Source organism: Suricata suricatta, chromosome 4 (genome assembly GCF_006229205.1).
Source record: "Suricata suricatta isolate VVHF042 chromosome 4, meerkat_22Aug2017_6uvM2_HiC, whole genome shotgun sequence".
In the NCBI taxonomy this organism is placed as follows: Eukaryota; Metazoa; Chordata; class Mammalia; order Carnivora; family Herpestidae; genus Suricata; species Suricata suricatta.
In genome coordinates, this window is record NC_043703.1 from 107,517,014 (window position 1) to 107,537,811 (window position 20,798).

General features: G+C 34.5%; 1 protein-coding gene across 7 annotated transcripts in view; it reads left to right on the forward strand.

Annotated features, from left to right (window-relative positions):
- The window catches only part of EHBP1 (EH domain binding protein 1), a 443,082-nt gene that overhangs the window by 421,146 nt on the left and 1,138 nt on the right, over positions 1-20,798 (forward strand). For all 7 annotated transcript variants that reach the window (XM_029937456.1, XM_029937455.1, XM_029937459.1 and 4 more), the window contains 3 exons: positions 12,906-13,005; positions 14,110-14,183; positions 20,519-20,633. In XM_029937456.1, the coding sequence (XP_029793316.1) occupies positions 12,906-13,005; positions 14,110-14,183; positions 20,519-20,633 (289 nt within the window). The remainder of the gene's footprint in view (positions 1-12,905; positions 13,006-14,109; positions 14,184-20,518; positions 20,634-20,798) is intronic.

Here is a 20,798-nt window from a genome sequence, read left to right on the forward strand (position 1 = left end):
TATATAACGATTGCCACTTCAGATAGCTGTGAAATTAGGTGATTAACTAGTTGTTACATAACCTTCTAATTTCTGTATAAGTCTAATTACATGAAATAGAAGTTGGGGTTTTGATTTTTTACTTTGCTTTTCTGTTTGGAGTGTCATTGTAACTACTGTATTGTAAATGATGGAAAATAATTGCATATGTTAAAAAAATAAATTGTATTATATTCAAAAATAAAATAAAATAAAAATAAATTAAATACACCTCTACAGACCAGGTAATATTACAGATCTGCTGCATAATTGTACTCATAATCATAGGTTTTTCTTTTACTTCTGAGGTTCAGTAATAAATGGATTTTATAAAATTTTTTTTAAAAAGTAGCTGCTGTCATCAGTTATAGTAGTGGCTCCTTTATCAATTATTGTTTCTACCTTTACTTTAAAGTTCTCCTTAGTTTCTGAGTAATATGCATATCTCCCATTCTATCACAACTCTTCTCTTCGCTCAGCACACAGACACACACTCTCTGTGTCCCTCTCCCCACACCCCCCAAAATGCTTCAAGAACTGACTTGTCAATTTGACCTAAGACTGGAAGTTGTTGGTGTTGTTTTGTTTGTTTGTTTAACCCTTGGCTTATATTAAAAAAAAAAAAGACATAACTGTGTGAACATTTTTAAAACTAAATAAATAGATAGGAGAAAACCTTAGGAATTTGCTAGTCCCTCAACCTATATTCATCTCAGTGAATTGATACACTAATTATATGAGTTTCATGAGGCACTATAGAAATTAACAAGAATTGGGGCACCTGGCTGGCTCATTCAGTTAAGTGTCCGACTCTTTGATTTTGGCTCAGGTCATGATCTCACAGTTTCAAGATCAAGACCCACATTAGGCTCTGTGCTGGCAGTGTGAAGCCTGCTGGGGATTCTCTGGCCCTCTCTCTGGCCCTCCCCTCTTGCTCTCTTTGCTCTCTTTTTCTCAAAATAAAGAAATTTAAAAAAAATTTTAAGAGAAATAAACAAGCATTGTATTTTGAAAATTTTAAGGCCATCCACGTAGCAACCAACTTTGCAAATGTATTGTCTCCTCTTCTGTTTCATCCTTACACTATTCCTAAGAAAATTAACTAAGATTTCATAATTTAATTTGATAAAAATGATATCAGAGATGGGTAGGCATATGTGAATTACATCCTCGGTCCAGAGTCAAAATCAACATAGTTAGTGAAAGGATGTGAGCTCTGCTCCAACACCTTTCTCTGAGTTTCCTCAAATGCAAACATTTTTCTTAAAAATACAAATGTTAATGCACAGAGACAACTGGATATTTGGGTTAGAACTTCCAACCAAATGAATAGCCGTAAACTTTTTTTTCTTGTTATACAGACTTACAAAGTAATGCTTTCAAATGATTGTTTGTTCCATTGTATAGACATTGCCAGCTCTTATTCTAGTGGATTCTAAATTAGTACATCTTTCCTCCGGCAACTAGGTGGGTTTTTAACACTTTTCATAGGCCTCTAGGTACACTACATAAGAAGACTAAACATAAATAATCATTGCATGTGTTTACCTGTTCCCATGTCCCCCTATATGTCACTTCTAAGCTGGAATGTGAAAGCATTATCCACTTAGGAGCTGTTTCTTCAGGAGAAGTTTGCAATATAAGTTAAGGGAAAAAACGTCAGGCAGCACCTTATTTTTAAATTAAGTTAGTTTTTTTTCTCTTTGCCCTTGTGTGCATTCTCTCTCTCTCTCTCTCTCTCTCTCTCTCTCTCTCTCTCTCTCTCTCTCTCCCCCCCCGAAAAAAATAAGCCTTAAGTAAATAAATAAAGTTAAGTTAAATTTTTTTTTACTCATTGATTTATAATGTTTATTGCAGATTCGTTTTATGTAAAGGTTTTTTGTGTGTGTCTTTATTTTAATTGGGTACTTTGGATGAATATTGTAGAAGGAGGAAGATTAATCAAAGTTGGGTGATTATTTTCGTAGGTGCATAGCCTGAAAGGATAAAGTTTGGTACAAATATGTATGTATAAACAGTTATTTTCCTGAGGGAGTATAGTGGACTTTATCACCAAACTAAGAGTATGTGAATTAGTTTTCTCTTCTGTTTTTATACTGGTGACATTGAGTGGGAGATGACATAAAAGTTCACAGTACAGCCAGTTATGAACATCCAACTCGTGAGTGCTTTCTGCATTTCTTGACTGTTTATATATTTTACCCACCCCAAAGCCACCCAACCCCACTCCCCCAATACCATTTCACTCTGAATTAATAGCACCACTTGGTGGCCAAAGCTAGGAATTGTGTAAAACACCAACATTTCTTCCCCACCAGCATGTTCTCCCTAAATAGACACTTCCGACCTGAGTTTTGTCAGACCTGGTCACAGCTGTATCTGTTATGCTTTTGAAGGATCTACCTCCATAGGGAAAAGTTTAAAAATAATGTTTAATTTAAAAAATGAGTTTATTATACATTTCACTGATTTCAAAAATAGCAATAGTTTTATGTTGCATGTAAATAACTTTCCACAGAAATAAATTATTAGCCATAAATGTTTTAATGTTTTAATTTCTTATGAGAATAAAATTAGAGGGTGCTAAAATTTTAAACTTTTAATACCACTTGTTTTAATTCAAGTGCTTGTTTTGAATCTAATTAAAAGACTAGTAAAGTTTTGCTGAACATTGCAAAATTGTCAGTGTTGACTAGGTAGCTATTTTGCTAAATTCTGAAATAATATTAATATTTTTTATTCTGTTATTTATAAAATAAAATTTATTTATTCTCCTAATAATATCAGCAGAAACATTGTGGGGACCAAACAGACTTGGAGTTTGGGTGAAGATGTAGATTAAATGTGTTAGATGTGATTGCTCTGACCCTTTATAAGTAAGCTGTAACTTTGGAGAGACAGGGAGAGGACATAGAACACAACAGAAGGACAGACTGCTAACTGCTGGAGGTTGACCCATAATATTTATATAAGAGTCTGGAAGGGACTATTGGGGTAGCATGATGCTCTTCAATCTAAGAGGTATCTAAACATTTCTATCATGATAAAAAGGGGAATTGAACATATCCTGAGGAATAAATTGAGGAAAAATCTGAATATAACCTCATCTTCAGGAATTCTAAAGATTCAGGGAGTTACACATTAACTTTTATTTTCTCTGAATTTCTGACCAAAGATACTGCTATTAGTAAGGGACTCTGGAATAGATTTAACAGAATATGTAAAACTTTGGAAAAGGGAACATCTCTCATAGAGGGTTTGCATTTGAGTTAATCCTTTAAGAAAAGAAAAACGGGAAATAGGTAGTTGATGGGCTTCCATACTTGAGGGGAATGAAAAACTTGAAATGATGGTAGGATGCATGTGGTTGACTAGTCCAGTAAAATGGGTATGTAAAGGTAGAAATTTCTTGCTCAATGTAGCTAACATCAATAATCCTAGCTCTCAGATAGTCAGGGAGGATCCTAAAGTCTGAATAAAGAATGTGGCTCCTTACTATATATGTGTATGTAGAGAGAGTGAGAGAGAGAGAGAGAGAATAACAGCAATAGCAGTATAACAATAGCAACCACCATTACATTGATTAAATAACATTATATAACCTCTATACCAGGCACTATTCTGAGTGTTTTATGTATGTGAACTCACTTATCTTCACAGAACCAAGTTCTCGTATCTCTTGAAGAGCAGAGCTGGAGTTTGTATTCTCCCTGATAATTCAGTGCTAGGCAGAGTATTCTGGTTTGGCCATTTTCATTGAAGGATGCCTCAAATACTCAAATGGAATCAGAGTAGCTTATAGTTAGCCAAGAAGTGGACAGGCCTTTCCCGGGAATCATGTTTCTAGAAGACAGTGTATACCAACCTGTAATTCAAGGATCATAAGGATATCTGCATAGGAAGAAAGGCTGATACCCCTTGACATCCCTGGATGTACTGCTCTGAGATCGTTGTTAAGTTCCAGTGGCCTACACTGGAAAAGCAAACCAAGTCCCCACTACAAACGGATGTACTAAGTGAACAGAATGGATTTTTTTTTGTATCAGGCAGAGATTTGAAGGTTTTCTCTTTGCTTTGTTTTGTTTATGCCATTTTGCTTACCAGAATCATTCAGAAAGCTTTGTCAAGGTTGGCCTGAGTTCTACATTAAAGGGCCTGTTCTGGTAGGATTGGTTACCTATGCATGTCAGTGGGGTGGCTAAGAGAGGTGGTTTACAAGATAGACTGCCTGGATTTGAGGCCTAGTTCCACCACTAGCTAGCTCTAAGTTATATAACCTCATTAAACATTTGATGTTATCAATATCATCATCACCATCATTATCATTATTTATTCCCAGCCCATGAGAAAGTTTCTGGTTGTCACTGATCTGATGAGGGAGATATATTACATAGAGTAGCTTCTGTGAGACATTGTTATTCTCAAGTCTTCAGGAAACAGCTCTGTGGATACAAGTCCATCGTGAATGCCTCTTGTGTAGCACCGTGAAGAGAATGGCTCCACTGAGAAGAGTAAGGGGCTTTGGATGAGTTGGTATATTGCTGAAATCCACACTAGTCACCTGGCCTGCTCTTGAAAAACGGCATTGATTGCATTTGATTCAAAGTGTTACGTAACTTTTGAAGCTCTGTGCTGGATAGAGTGCTGTTGGAGATGGTTATGCAGTGTCCCATTTTGATTAGGCTTCTGTGTTCTGAGACTGAACGTGGCCATAGGCTAGATAGAAAGGGATAGTTGAATTCCCTTCTGCTCTCCCTCACCAAATAAAGATATTTAAGAAGTCACTTAAGGAAGGATATATCCCAGTGTTACTTGGTTATCTGAACCCAAGCATGATTAAAGAAGGTACAGAGTAAAAGAGGAGGTTACTGGGCACTGTTTTGGGAGTTGGGGGTTGGATCATCCCTTACTGGAAACTGGAGGCACTGAAGACACCAAAGGTATGATTTTTAAGGACATTTAAACACTTTAAACTACACAGGAGAGGGTTACCTAAAAGAGTAGCTGACTGACTACATAATTCATATTTGGAGAAACTCTTTATTAGAAAGAAGCCTATTTGGAGAATATCTACCTGGTTTGTCCTTCTATATTTTAAAAATGATACATATTTAATTTTCCACATTCTCAACAGAATCTAATCTCATTCACACCTGGCATTTAGTAAATCAGCTATTTCATCTGCATTGCCAATTTCATAAGCTGATTTTAAAGATGCCCTGCTTCTAATATCAAAATCTCTTTCTGTAAAAATGATGAAAACTTACATCCTCAGTGAAGGTTTTTATGTTATAAATATTTAGTTTTTCTTATTGAGGGCGTTCTTTTTAAATTATATACACTTTTACTTCAAATTGTCATTTTCATTTTTTTCTTTTGTTTTAATAACTAGTAAACTTTTAAATGTGTTCTAGTAGTCATAATTTTCTATTTTAAAATTTACCTTCTTTAGTCTTTGATATTAAGAAGTATTCCATGATCTCCTTTGTTCTTAAATCTCTAACACCCTGGAAATAACTAGACTCTTGTTACCTGGATCACAGCCACATTGTTATGTCCTTGTTACGCCATCTTTTATATGTAGTAGTGACCCTGATAACCCAGTAGGGCTTTTACTTTGTTTTTCCAGCTGCAGAAATGAGTTTGTACTGATTCACCCACATTCTTTACCTATCCTACTTAGGACCAAAGACACACTAACTATACTAACTGTAGAATTTGTTATGACTACCAAAGATTTAAAGTATAATTTGTGTCTGTGGAGTTGTTTAGAAATTTACCCTCACTCTAGTTTTTGCTGATTATGTGTCTCTCCATCTTAGACTATGAGCCTTTTGAGGAGAGCGATCACATCTTGTGTTAGGACCCGAAAGATGATCATCTTTGTATCTGCATCTCCTGGCACAGCACTGCACATGCCACCATGACCCTCCTCATTATCATCATAACTAGCTTTTTTAGTCTTGGGTACTGTGCTAAGGCTTTACATAAATTTTTTTTTAAATTTAATTCCTCTAACAACCATATGAGATAAGCAATTTAATTACCCTTATAGAAGTGAAAATCAAGGGAGCACCTGGGTGGCTCAGTTGGCTAAGCTTCCAACTCTGGATTTTGATTCAGGTCATGATCCCAGGGTTGTGGGATCAAGCCCTGCATTGGGCTCTATACTGAGCATGGAGCCTACTTAAGATTGTCTCTCTCTCTCACTCTCTTTCCCCCTGCCCCCCATCTTCTGCCTTGCTCACCTGCTTGTACTCTCTCTCTAAAAAAAAGAAGCTAAAACTCAGGTTCATTAGTCTAAGAGCAAGGAGCTCAAGTTTTGTTTTTTTTTAGGCCATACTAGAAAATAAGCCATTTTGGATGAAGATCCAATGTTCATCTTATTTGCATCATATTCAAAAGGATGGCTCTAACCAGCCAAAGAAACTATAGACAGCACAATTATAGTCTTAACCACAAAAGTTCAGAATTTATAGTCTTAACCACAAAAGTTCCTCAGAATCAATACAAGTAAACATTCATAAGGGTGGTACTTAATTCTAAAGAGGTCTTTATTCTAAGGTTTATTTGTTAGTCATTTCCATATACTTATGAATATTTCCATAAAATACTTATTTTATAGATTGTGGGGGTGCCTGGGTGGCTCAGTTGGTTAAGCAGCCAACTTCAGCTCCGGTCATGATCTTGTAGTTCGTGGGTCTGAGCCCTGCATCGGGCTCTGTGCTGACAGCTCAGAGCCTGGACCCTGCTTCAGATTCTGTGTCTCCTTCTCTCTCTGCCCTTCCCCTGCTCACGCTGTGTCTCTCAGTCTCTCAAAAATAAATAAACATTTAAAAAAAATTTTTAGAAGTTGTAGACTGTGTTCTGAATCTACCCTATATATAAAAAAGTATTCCTAAGTGACCTATATAAAAAAAGATGAACCTGTATTCTCCCAATGAGAAAAGCACTCCCCGCCCAGAAACTTTGACTTACTTAAATATATAAAAGGTTAGAAATATCTCTTATAATATTCTATTTAGCTGTATACACATGCATATTTAAAATCACATCTTAAAATACATTAATCTGGAAATATTGCTCCTGTCCACTCCACCTTTTAAGAAATACTTCTATTCAACTCCTCGTGGTTGTCTTTAAGATTAGGTGTCTCTGTCAGTTCTGGAACCACTCTTTAAGTCGTTTCTATGACATGACTGTGTGAAGGCTCTAGGACAAGGAGGGGGCGTAGAGAGGAGTCCACCAGGTGCAGTCCAGACAAAAGGACTTCAGGAGCGGGGAGAACTGGCAGGGGAAGCTATCCATCTGTAAGCATGGCTCACAATTCAAAATTTCCCCTTATTACAGGATGCCTAATTGATTCACTAAGTATACAGTAGTCTGTTTCAATGATGCCTATATAAAAATGACTCACTATATTTTATTTTATTTTACAAAATATGTTAAATATACCTCTAAAAAGTAAATGCAGTTTTAGAGTTATGTTCTGAGCATTTTAGCTTTAGTTACATGGCTATTTGTGGCTACTCAAGATAATCATGCATCAACTGAAATGTGTGTCATATTAATACCTTCCCATGTTCTTAGCACTGAAAGGTTAGCAGGTGTAAACCCGCCCCAGATGTAACTTAAAGAAAATATAAACTGTAAGTAATATAAAGAATTTTTTCAGTTATAATTTTTCCTATGATCACTCCTTCCATACTTTTAAATTTATTTTTATTTTTTTGCTGTTTTAAGTTTGTGCTAAGTTTACCTTTGGGAAATCTAACACTGACCTTTGGCATAAAAAAGGCTGCTCAGACTCTATTAAGTTGGTACAAGAAGACTGCTGTTAATTTCCAACCTTTAGAAATAGCTTTTTAATCTATAAATTTATGGAGGAAGAACTTTGAAGTTGTCTGTACCTCTTCCTGTAAAAGTCTATCAGAATTTATCTGTAGAAAGATGTTGCCCCGAATCTCTGTTTTACCAAATGAGTAAATAAGAGGTATGTTTATTTTGAGAGAGTGTGTTAGTTTTTATTTTACTGCAACAATAGGAGACAAGATTTTCCACAAAATTTATATTCTTAATACCATAACAAATCTATCATGCCAAGAAAATAGTTTTAATACCATTGCTGCTGAAAAACATTAATAAAGATTATGATGCAATCCATAGTATTGATTGCTGTTTGAGGATATTCTTGAGGGCAGAAACATTTATCAGCTATTTGCTTATATAGTAAAATGTGTTTTCATAATAAAGCTATTTTCCTAAGTTTAAAATATTTTCTAAACTGGATGCACTGGAATCTTGTTGCAGTAATGTTGGCTTTAGGAATTCATGTGTCCATGGCCCTACATAACTACAGTAAATTCCTCTTTCTTTTCCATTAAATAAATCTACCAGATTTCACTTCCTTTGTTATTAAAATGTGTTTCTCTAGTACCAGCTATTTGGACACCTTCATATGTCTCTCTACTGTAATACATTCTGTCTTTCGAAGGTCATCATGTTGATATTATTGTATCATCAGGACAACTTGTAATGGCAACTTTTTTTGTTTTTATGTTTGGTTTGGCTTTGTTACATTGTGTTCTTTAAGGGCCATATATGATCACTGGTCAGCCATCCCTTCGATGGGGCTATGGCAAGATTTCAGCATTTACCGTTTTCAAGGTAGAAAATCCTGAATTTGTTTATATGTATAACAGTAGCCTACATCTTTATGTTTTCATTCTTTCTCACTGAAATCTAAATCTGTTTAGCTAAAATTGTATTATTCTTTATTTTATATTTATATAAGTATTCACTGTCTAAAAATATACCTTTCTAAATAGATGATAAGTTTATGGTAAAAGATTCATTAGGGAAGATTAATTAGTAGACAGGTTTTGAATATATGATTGATAATTTTAGCTTTTTGACATCACTTTTCTTTTATTCATTTAAAAATTCACATTGAAAATACTGCTTCTGAAAAAATAAATGAAAACTACATACGTATTCCTGGATAAATTAATGAATTCTTGAATGAAATTAAATCTTAACTTTAAATCTTTTTTGGTTTTTGGAGGAGATGGAATATAAAAGTGGTTGCTATAGTCAACCTGCTTTTATTAAGTATTTATACTGCATATAATGCTGTATGTTATACTGCATCCTGCTAAGTAGTCTTTGTGAACTATGTCATAGGAGAATGATTGGAAATCATATTTACATAGTAACTCTTCCTGCCATTATCATATTATTGATCATTTAATAATTTTTACAAATCATATCCCAGCTGTAGTAATTGTCTAAAAGAAAAAACTGAGGTTAAGAGATTGTGATGTCAGAAAAGATGTTACATTCCTAGAGGCAAAACAAAAATACATAAGTCTTCAAGGGGAAAAAAAGTAAAAATATATTACCAGTACTTTAAAATGTTAATATGATGTTCTTATTTGTTGTATATTTACCTGAGGCACTGTGTTTTAAAATACTGTATAACAACCCAGCCATCTTTTCACATTTCTTTAATTGTATATTGGCCTGTAGTATTCTGTCACTTTTTATTTCTAAGTGATCTTCAGTAGTATATGTCTTGGACTTTTCAGTTCATAAAACTGAAAAAAAAATTAAGATTTTTTAAAGTATCAGTATTGACTCTATGGTGACAAAAATGTAGTTGTAATTACAAATTAAAGATAATTTTGAAAGACAAATAGTTAACCAGGTGAGGTTAAACAAGATAAAATGATTTATGGCCATTTTATAAAATAATGACAGTCTTCATTTTAAGCTACAATGTAAAGTGCTTTATTCTGAGATTATGTATTGTGGTAGAAGCTAAAACTGCCTTTTTTCGAACAGTGCCAGAATACAACCTCTTTTTCTTTTTGCACTAACAAGACTGCTTTACCACCACAGCCCACTCTAAGTAATTAAATCAATCCTTTGTACTTACCGTATTCTCCTCTAGTGACGGTACTAGATCTGATTATATGCTTCATGCATATTCAAAGTACCGCACTGACAGCTCTTTAATGAGCTCTTACTTAATCAGTATGAACAATGTTCATCTTGTTCTTTTTTTCCTCATGCATTAGAGCTAGGAACAGTTGGGAAAAATGAAACATCCAGCATTCATTTGAAAAATATATTGTACTTTGAAAAGTGTCTAAGCTGAGGAAGTTGCATTCTGCCCTTTAAAAGTCTGATGGACAAATTGGATTACTAGTATTGGATTAAATAACAAATGGTTAGAAGAGAAATGAGAAAAGCTCACTGTGATCACAGGCTTTAATATTTTTTGTTACTTATAAAGCTAAAGGGGTCTTTAACCAGTTATTAAAGTCAGGATTAATTTGTAATGGTTCAACTTACTGGCTTTTAAAAGCTTTTTAAATTTAAAAAATTTTAAATCCTGAAAAACAATAGTGTAATGATGTATTAGAAGAAAATTTAATTTTTTTATTACTAGGCTAAATATAGATTCCCATCATTGTATACTATCTCAGATAAGGAGATAGTGATACAGAATTGATTTAACCTCAGATATATTTTTTCAGTTAATTTATATAATCTATGTGGCAGAGTGTAATGTGTCTTTAAATATTTGTTATTGTTAGGCTTATTTCCTTTTGAAACACAAGACTCTTGTATTATTAGTCATTTCCTAACAATTAGAGGAGGGTATCTTTTATTCTTACCTAGAAATCATAGGCATGAAGTTAAACTAAAAATAAGACAGCACCATATCAATATTGTTTTTCTCAGGGAAGCAGTCTCCCATTGAAGAAAATCATGCTAATTTAAGAGTGGGCTAGTTGCTTCTAGTTCTGCTGAAAGCCTGAATTATAGGTTGTTAAACTCAAAACAAAGTTTTAATATGTCTGTATTTTTAGAAGCCGCTTATGTTATGAACATACGAATTAAGTCTTTAATCAGCAAATAAAATGTCACAAAAACTGCACCTATTAATATTGCACACATGTGTCATTTCACTGATCAAAAAGGCCTTCACCAGGGTACAATTGGCCTTTTTCCAAATTGCAAGCTTTTTCTCAGCTTTTTCTTTCTACTCTTTCTTCTTTTGTTGCTACCCAGGGATTTGTGCGTATCACAGCCTGTATCACATGATCAGTGTCAGGACATCACATGGTCCAAAGTGAATACAAAACCAGCTATCCTAAAAGAGAGATTAAAAATACTGTAAAACAATAAAGACTTTTTGTTCATACTCCAAAAAAAATCGATCCTATGCCTGCTTCGTACCATGAAGTTTTAACAGCATTTAATGAAGGCGTGTATCGCCACTATTCTCCCTAATAATGAACAACAGACACCTATTTTATAGGAATACTCTGAAGTACATGTTTGATCTTTTACACACAGATCAGCTCTTTATATTCTATTTCCATTCCAAAAATTTCTTCAGATTTCTATTAATGTGGAAATAGTTAAATTATGGTACATCCATAATTTATGCAAATATGAAAAATAATGAGGTAGATCTTTGAACAGTGTAACAAAAGCAAATCACAGAGCTATATATAATACGATCTTATGCTAAAGACAAGAAACCTGTATGTGTCTATAAATAAGGCATAACGCACGTATTTGATATACATAGTAATCTGTGTAGTCTGAAAGGAGATAGGCTAAACTGTAGAAGTACTTCTGGAGAAAGGGATGGAGAGGGGAATGGGGAGGGAGGGGTTGGTGAAAGAGGACATGGCTCTTCACTGATTTTATTTTAGGTATCGTCTGAATTTTTAAAATGGGCTAATAGTGTGTTTCAAAGTCAAAATACATTGCTTAAAAAGAAAATAAGACTAGGATATTTTATTTTTTATTATATATTTAAGTTAGCCCTACGAATCTATAAAGAAGTGGGAATGAAGTATTAAATGCTGGCCTAGCAAAACAGTAAACCAATCATGGGTAAAATTCAGATAAAAGAAAGTCAAAGAATTATAAATTTGATAGGTACAATTTGAATGGAGAGGTGAGGAGAAGATGGAGGGTTAATATTTTTCTTGAATGTGATTGTGGCCTACTTCTACATGAACAATACCAAATATATACTATATATTGTAGCCCTTGATATACTGGCCTTCAGTGGGGAGTGGTATAGATGATGAAGAGTGAATTTTAAATGTGCAATCAGTAAATCTAGATTTTAGATCTTCTCTCTGCTGAAATGTTTTGTGATTTACTGATCATTATGTTTATTATTATGTATCATTTCACAGATAGCTAAAGATATTTTTTGTAGCTTGGTCATTTACAATATATTTAAAATAATGTGCATGTGTTTACCTACTAGGGATGATGAGTTCCAGAATGATATATGAATATATATCTTTAGCTTGCTTTGGGGGAGGAAAATAAGAAAAAAAAAAAGCAAGTTGTTACAAGTGGAAGCTTTCACAATAATCTCTGGATTTCTGTGATCTTCCTGTTAGTCTTATAATTCTCTTAATGATTTTTTTTAATGTTTGGTGGGGGCTTTTTTTTTTTTATCATTACCATATGTCTGTCAGCAGCATGAGTTCCTCATTGAAATATAACAACAAGTCAGCCTCTGGGGAGGATTTAAGAGTTAGAACACTACTTTCTTTCTTTCTTTCTTTCTTTTACTGTACTTAATGTTAGTATGATTTGAAGATATGTTCAAGGGGACTGAAATATGTGTGCTGAGTAATACCAGCTTTAGAAGATTGGCTTATGAACTTTTAGATGTTGATTTAGTTTTTCAGGCCCTGGACTTTATTATTATGTTATTATAAACAGTTTAATTTGTACTATTGGGGTAGATAAAATGTTTCATGTTAAAGAAAAAACCACTTGGGCTAAACTGTTAATTGGTTTGCAAAATTTCATAAAGTAAGAAATGATTTGCTGAATTACAGGAAGGAACACAGAAGAAGAAGAAGCTATGATGCAGGAATGGTTTATGTTGGTTAATAAGAAAAATGCCTTAATAAGGAGAATGAACCAGCTTTCTCTCCTGTAAGTACTCATGCTTTAAATGCTTGTTTTTCCTACAACAAATGAATCTTAGGCTTTTTGTCATTGCCTTCTTTGGGATTTTAATTTAATTAGGCTTAATGTTTTTCTTTCCTTGGAGATTGTAGTATAGTTTATATAAAAATTAAAAATAGTATATAATAATTTCTCATCTGAACAGTAGTTTCTTAAAATAGTGATATATACTGAAAAATGTTTATTAGATAGAAAGCCAGGGAATATAAAAAAATTTTTGTATTTAAGAAATAAAACTCTTGTGCACCAAAAAGGAGATTTGGGTTAGAGGGGGAAAAGAAATAAAATTAAACTTTATTTAACATCACATTTTAAGTTAAAAATGGAAATAATTCTTAATATGGACAAAAGTACATTTGTATTCTACCAATGATGTTACCCTAAATTTGGATGATTTCTCCAATCATAAAAAGATCACTTTTGTGTACAGTAAAATGGAGACTAGACCAAATGTAAGCAATTCTTGGTCTTTAGCATTTAGTTCACTATAGGACTTAGAGCGTGTTTCTTTCTGGTCACTAGCAATATTCTTATATTATGCCACCTAGTGCAGGAAGGAGCAGGCTTACATGTTTTATTGTAGCAAGAACCACTATTTTTGTCATTTATACCACTCCTGAACTTGATTAAGAGAGTTATGAAGAGGCACATAACTCCACTATTTCTGGATTTTTAATTGTCTCTGTACTAAATTTGCACTGGTAGTACTTAAATATTTCTTGTATTCTTTTCACATGGCATTCTAGATGAAAGAGTGTTTATTGTGAACTATGAAAAATATTTTACGAAATAGCCTCATACCTGGCACTTAATACAAGAAGCTTACAGGAGACTACTTATCTGACGATTAAACTATCTCTGTGCAATTCACAAATGAGGGAGAAAAATGATAGCACTAGTAAATATCCAACCTGAGGAAGGTTTTAGGTTTGTGTATCATTTGTTTGGAGTAGCTTAAAGTTAAAGAGAAAAGTCAGTTATGAGTCCTAAAATCAATGTAACCTAAAGGTTCTTTTAAGTGTTTAATGATTTAGTAATTAGCATATTGATGAACTTTTGCAACTTGCCTAGGGAAAAAGAGCATGATCTAGAACGCCGGTATGAGCTGCTGAATCGGGAATTGCGGGCGATGCTAGCCATTGAAGGTGAGAAATGCCGTGGTGGAGTGGGGTAGATGAAGTGCCAACTGTCAGAGAGATTTAGAGAGTGTAATACACTTCTGGTCTCACTAGGTGTGGCCTGACTAGGAACCAACAGGAATTACAGATAAATGCCTTAGAGTCAGAAAGCAACAGACACATAAAACCTAAGAGCCCTAATTCAGGTAGATAGATATTCATTATGTGTGCTATTAAACACAAAATTGTCTTAACTCTTGTCAGTAAGCTCAAATATCTATTAAATGGAAAATATAAGGAGTTAAATGATTTAATTACATTTTACTGTGTGAAATTTAAGATTGTTTTTACAAGGGAGCTTGGGGAAAGATTTATCATTTTGATTTTTCATCAGACTCTAAATTTTACCTTAATATTTAATTGATGTCAACGCTGAAATATGTCTGCAATCTACTATAGTTCTTAAGACCTCAACTCCTGTTAAGTGAATATTGAGACAAAGATTGACATAAGAGATAAATGAAACACTTTCATACTTTTCTTAAAGCTTTTAAATGAATTATATAGTAATCCATGATTCATAACATCAGTAAACATCAGCTAGCTTAACTATGGCATTTACTAAATGTGATTATTTAAAAAAAAATCTTACGTGTTTAAGAATGCTGTTCTCCTTACACTTGTCAGCTGAAAATGTCTTATAGTTCAAAGATGTCTACTTAAAAACTAATCCTTTGCGCTCTGTAAAATGGACCTTTTGTCTAATCAATGCAAATTGATTTTCCTATTCTATATTGACCTCTTAACCCATTGACTGTCCACAGTAATTTCCTTCTTTACCTGATAAGGTACCTGATCCATAAAAAGCCAATTCTAATTAGTTTAGAAACTAGAAATTTAAGTTTGTAAGGGAAAGCCAAATGAAACCATATATTTTTTAAATATGTTAATTAATATTGTGATTAAATAAACTATATGCTATTTATCTTAATATAATCTTATCCATGTATAAAGGTTTTATTTTGAATTACTTTTGTATCTGTAATCTCATTTGACAAATATGACTGATAACATTTGAATATCCTCACTTAGAAATCTGATTTACCTATTTAAAAAGCTTCAGATAACTAATTTTTTTTCAAATGGCTATCCAAATGTATCAAATTATGAATTGATAATGACTATAAAATTTGTGAAAATTATTTAAGAAGTTCTGTGAAAATGGCCATTGAAATAAAACACACAGGTATGCTAAATGGTATTTTTTCTCTTGATAAAATTTTTTGTAGTCATGATGTAGCCTTTGAAAGAGATTGGAAAGCTAACTAGTCAGTTGAAAAGTGGGTATAGCAGATACTATTTATATGGCATATATGTGTATGTGTAATATAAAATATATGTATATATAGTATGTATAATGTATGACTCATTATACCGTTTATTCTTTCTTTATAGATTCATTACACATTACACTGAATACAGAGTATTAAAAACACTCTCATGTATAGTAAGTTAAATTATCCCAAAAATACAGCTTGATACAATACAGTTTACTGTACTGTAAATTTACAGTATTGCTTCTGTGCCCAAACCAGTATTATTACCAAACACCATCTTAAAAGGAGGGCCATGATACATTTAAAAGATCTTCTTTTTATGGGCGGTCCTATCCCTATATACCAAACCTACAATCTTGAATAATTTAACATTTTATCTGCCTGCTCTTCTTGTACATACCAGTACAAAGTCATTTTTTAAGAAGGGGAAAAAGCGTTTTTCTTTTTCAAACACCTTTTGTACAGTTGGTAGTTTTCTGAGGTTTTGTTCTGTTTTGTTTTATTGTTTAGTTAAGATCACTGTTCCATATGTGATTATGCCAGTTTCTGTTGCTGGATGAGAGAAAAAAGAGACTTGAGGAAAGAAGCAGCCTGTTGATGACAAATAAAGACACTTTGTTAGTAAGAGGCCTGTCCCACTAGCCTGAGCAGTGCATGGGCTGGACTGTCCTAGACAGGTACTGACTGTGTTGACGATCAGTTTTGTGAACACAGTGTCCTCTGAGCCAGCCCTTAGAATGTACACACACGCAGTTCAGTAGCCTTTTGGAGTGTTAAAACCCACAGAAAAACACATGAATAGGCAACACTAGCTGGCATTGTTTTGCTTTCCTTTGTTTCAAGGTTCATTCCTCTTTTCTATATCTTCTATTTAGTAGCCATAAGATGGTTTTCATAATAAGTAAACTAAAGTCTTTTCAAATAAATCTGCTGCTGAAACTATTTACCAGGAGAAAAGCACAGAATGTTAGTAGCCATATAGCACATTGAAAGAAATATTAACAGCTTGGTTTGAGAGGGGAAAAAAATTCAATATATCCATTCTTCTGAAAATCCATAATCACTCTGGCTTGTTTTTTGCCTTTTTTTCCTTGAGGTGTTTTTCATAGCAGGAGTTTCACTCTACTGAGCTAAGTTGTAGGATCCCTTGAGCTAACAAACATCTTTTAGATACTTTTCCTATAGTTTTTTTGTTCCAGATTATTTAATGCCCCCTCAGGAAAGATAAATTCATTTCTGCACACATTGGGGTGGGCTTTTAGAAAGTGGTGTGTTCATTTTCTGCACAAGAAATGGATCTTCTCTAGGATTTTGTACATCTTGATTTATTCTTGGCTTAGAGTTTGAAGTGGGTGCTCTTCTAAAGGGATTTATGCATAGGTTCACTATTTTTGTAGTTATGGTTTATATGATAAGCTTTTTATATTTAAAATCAATATGTAATCCTGTGGAGGAGCTTATCCCCTAAAACCCCATTTGTAAATCTATTTTAGCTTTGTTACACAGCACAGCCACAGTCTTCCATAGATTGATTAGGTACAGCGGTAGAATCCTATCAAATGGCCTGCTCTGATGATGATGCAAACTCTTTCAGGATTGCTAGTTGACTGGAACTAAAGATAAGACTTGACTGCAATCCCCCAATGTGCTCTTTACAAAACTAGTGTTAATTTTCATCAAAGTGCCAGGCTTATTTATAGTAGCAAGGTTGAAGGTTTACTACAAGAACTTTAGATCCTTTCTATCGAAGTATTTATAGGTATTTCTTTTGCCTTTTTTCCAAGGTAATTATCAACTTCAGCAAATAAACTCAATTGGGGAATGAATAATTGGCCCTATATATAAAAAAGAGATTTTTAAATTAACAAAACAGCTCAGTGCAGATGGACATAAACAGAATCTCTTTATTTCAACACTTTGGCTCAAATGCAGCATCAAAACTTAATCCTATTTGTTGCAAGAGGATATGGCTTTTGTAGCAAAAGTACACTGGAATCTTTAAATTAATCAGAAGCTACATTGTAGTCTATTCGAGTCAAAGTCAATGTATCTAGCTAGCTGTGACTGGTGTTAGAGGTGAGTAATCATTTCTTAAAATGCATTACAGGTAACACATAGACTTACATGCAGGTTTTTAAAACATGACAGTACATCTAGGTGAAGCTATTAAAAGGGATTTAAAATTTTTTTAAATTTAGGCATGAACATACAAATGTAAATCATGATCAGTTTCAAAGGTATTATTAAATTTTTTTTTAATCATCAAAATAGTTTACTTAATTTCCCAAGTCAGCATTCAAGTGTGTGTGTGTGTGTGTGTGTGTGTGTGTGTGTGTGTGTGTGTGTAAATATACTCCCATGAGAAAGTAAATGCCAAGTAAAAGTAGTCTTGCTAGTATAAAAGCTATTCACTGCAGATAGCTATTTCCTCCACAGTTGTCTAATATTTTGTAGATAGATATTAATGTAGCAATGACAAATTTAATATCAGAAATCCTTAAATTTATGCTATAACATTTTAAATTCTAATGTCAGTTAAATTTGACTGTGAAGTGATGACAGTAACCTAAGTATTCATAACTAAAGAATGTTTTTGTTACTGTTACAGAAATGTCATTATTGAACTAGGAAAAAGTTAAGATTTAAAAAAAATTACTCAGTACTTCAGGGATTAAAAAAGAAAAATTTCTCTCATCCATATTGCTAAAGTCTTATTTATCTTGATATTTCTAATTATTAATGAAAGACTTTAAAGTGACTGGTCAAGTGCAGAGAAGGAACAATTTAAGTAAGAAAATTATAGGTCTGTTTATTTTTTCTTGGTTTTAAAATTTTTTATGATTTGCAGTTTAATTGTATTTTTAAGTATATGGTGGAGGAAATTTATTTCCCATTTGTAAAGCTCTTATCAAAATATTTAGGAAGTAAAGAATTATAAAATTTATAATCTGAATGATTTCTTGAGGTTGAAAGTGGAAAAATCATCAAAACTGATAATCTTAGTAATTATACAATTTAGTTACAAATCTTCCACAAATTTAGCAGGTTTTTCTTTGAGTTAATATTTCTAGAACTACAGTTACCTGAAATTAGACTAGATGAGCTTAAAGATCTTTCCAACTGGAGTGTGTATTAATTTTTCTTCTGAGTAGAGTAAGACTGATTAAGAACAGGAGTCAAATTAGAAAATTGTCTAGCACTCCTGACCACAGTTGCATTCAAATCCAAAGAATAAAATTGTGGTAGATATGGCTTTTGTTCGATGTTGCTGTTTAGTTATCATTTTTGTTAATTCTTATATTCAGAAAAAACTTTCCATAGTAATAGTTTCTTTACTCCTTCCCATGCGATAGAATATTTCACTTCTCTTTTTATAAGACTGCAATGTGACCGGTTATTTCATGTCCTTATTTGTGTAATTTTTGTATCAAATGTGGATAATTAATACATGGCATGTTTCATATGTATGTATGTATGTATTTGAGCTTATAAAGAAAAGAATAATGATAGAATTGAATAAACCATCCTAGGGTTTTTTTTGCTGCTATTCTAACCTTTATTGCATGATGATGCATCTAATTTTTAATTTGTAAATACAAGATAGAATTCCCTCTAGCACCATTTGCTTTCATAAAGCTGCTGAGCAGTTTGCTGTCTTGAATAAATTTTGCTTTGGAGGGGGTCGGGGGGATTTGAACCAGCACATTCTTGTGTGGTTTGTGAAGATTCACATGGTAACCAGCGGTGTGCATTGTTAGGTTTATCTGAATAAGCACCAGCCATGTGAGTTTTAACATGATTGCCCAGGGCAATGGAGAGAGAAGAGAGAAACCAGAAAGGATTGCACTCCCCTCTGTTTTTTGGAAAGTGCATTTGCTGGGGGAGGGGGATGCATGAGTCAGTGCAGTGGCCAGGGTTGGTTTTTTTTTTTTTTTTTTTTTTTTTTTTTAAGGCTGGTGTCCTGTTTCCCTCTAGGTCCTCATTTGTTCTGCTATCTGCCTCATCATCTACTTCTTCTTTTCATTGTTTACCTTCCTAATGAGGGAGGCGGGGTAGACTGGGGGTTGATTGACAGCTACAAGCCCTTACAGTCTGGCCAGAGAGCAGTTGGCTTTGGTTTTAAAAGTGCTTTAAATGTTCGATTTGGTCCTGTTTTCATTAAGCGAAACTGCTGCTCATCTTAAGGAAATTACCAGACCAGCAAAGATTAGGAAATATATTATTGGGTCCTAAAACCCTCAAAAACCTTGCCCCTGCCCATGGAAAGCGCACTGCCCTTCGGATTTTCCAACCTTTAACGTGGGGGTTCAAAAAGAAGTATGTAATTTTTCCTTTGCAAAAGTGCTTTGATTTTAAACCACCCAGCAAACCTCTCCAAAAGAAAACTGGCTGTGATGCGATCGAGAGCTGCAGTGTAATATTGCAGAGCAAATTTATTTTTTACTTCAAAGAAAAATGCTAATTAGCCGATTCACTACTTTTAAAGTTATTGTGAAGCATATGGCGCCCAGTGTGAGATACATCCAACTGCTAAAATAGAGCGAAGAGGAAATTAGCGAAGAATGGGCTGTATGGGGTGAGCATGGGGGTGGGGGAGGAGGATAGGTTCTCTAGCAGATTCTCCAGCCTTTTCAGAGTGATTTTTATCGCCCGTCTCTGCTTCCCGCCCCCTCATTTACCCACTCCCCCCCCCCAACCCCTCCGGCTGATCTCTCCTGGGCCTCCGGCTCTCCCTACCCCCTCTCTGGCAAAATCAGGTGTGCACCTCCGGCTGACAACCGGCTCACACCTGGCCTCTTTTGCAGGTTCCAGCCCAGCTGTAGCCATCTCCATCTGTGGGAAATATTTAGGAATTGGGGTTTTAGGGTGAAATCTTCATCTGGACTGCCTAGCTCCCCATAAAACACTAGTTAGTGGCTCTGTATCATGGTTTGTGGAGAGACACAAGGAAACTGGGAAAGGCAGGAAGGGGGAAGGGTTTGCCAAGGTCCTGCGGGTGGGTAACGAGCCTCCCGTCCTCTGCAGACTGGCAGAAAACCGAGGCCCAGAAGCGACGCGAGCAGCTCCTGCTGGATGAGCTGGTGGCCCTGGTGAACAAGCGCGACGCGCTCGTCAGGGACCTGGACGCGCAGGAGAAGCAGTGAGTGGGCAGTGGGGTCGGGGGTCGAGTCTCCGCCGCCAGCCGAGGCGCCGAGAAGTTTGTAGAAAGTTCAGTCCAGAGGTCTCCGGTGGGCCGGGGGCAGCACCCCCTCCTCGCGCTGGCCCCAGGATTCTTATTCCCGCTGGGGCTCGGATTGCTGGGTGA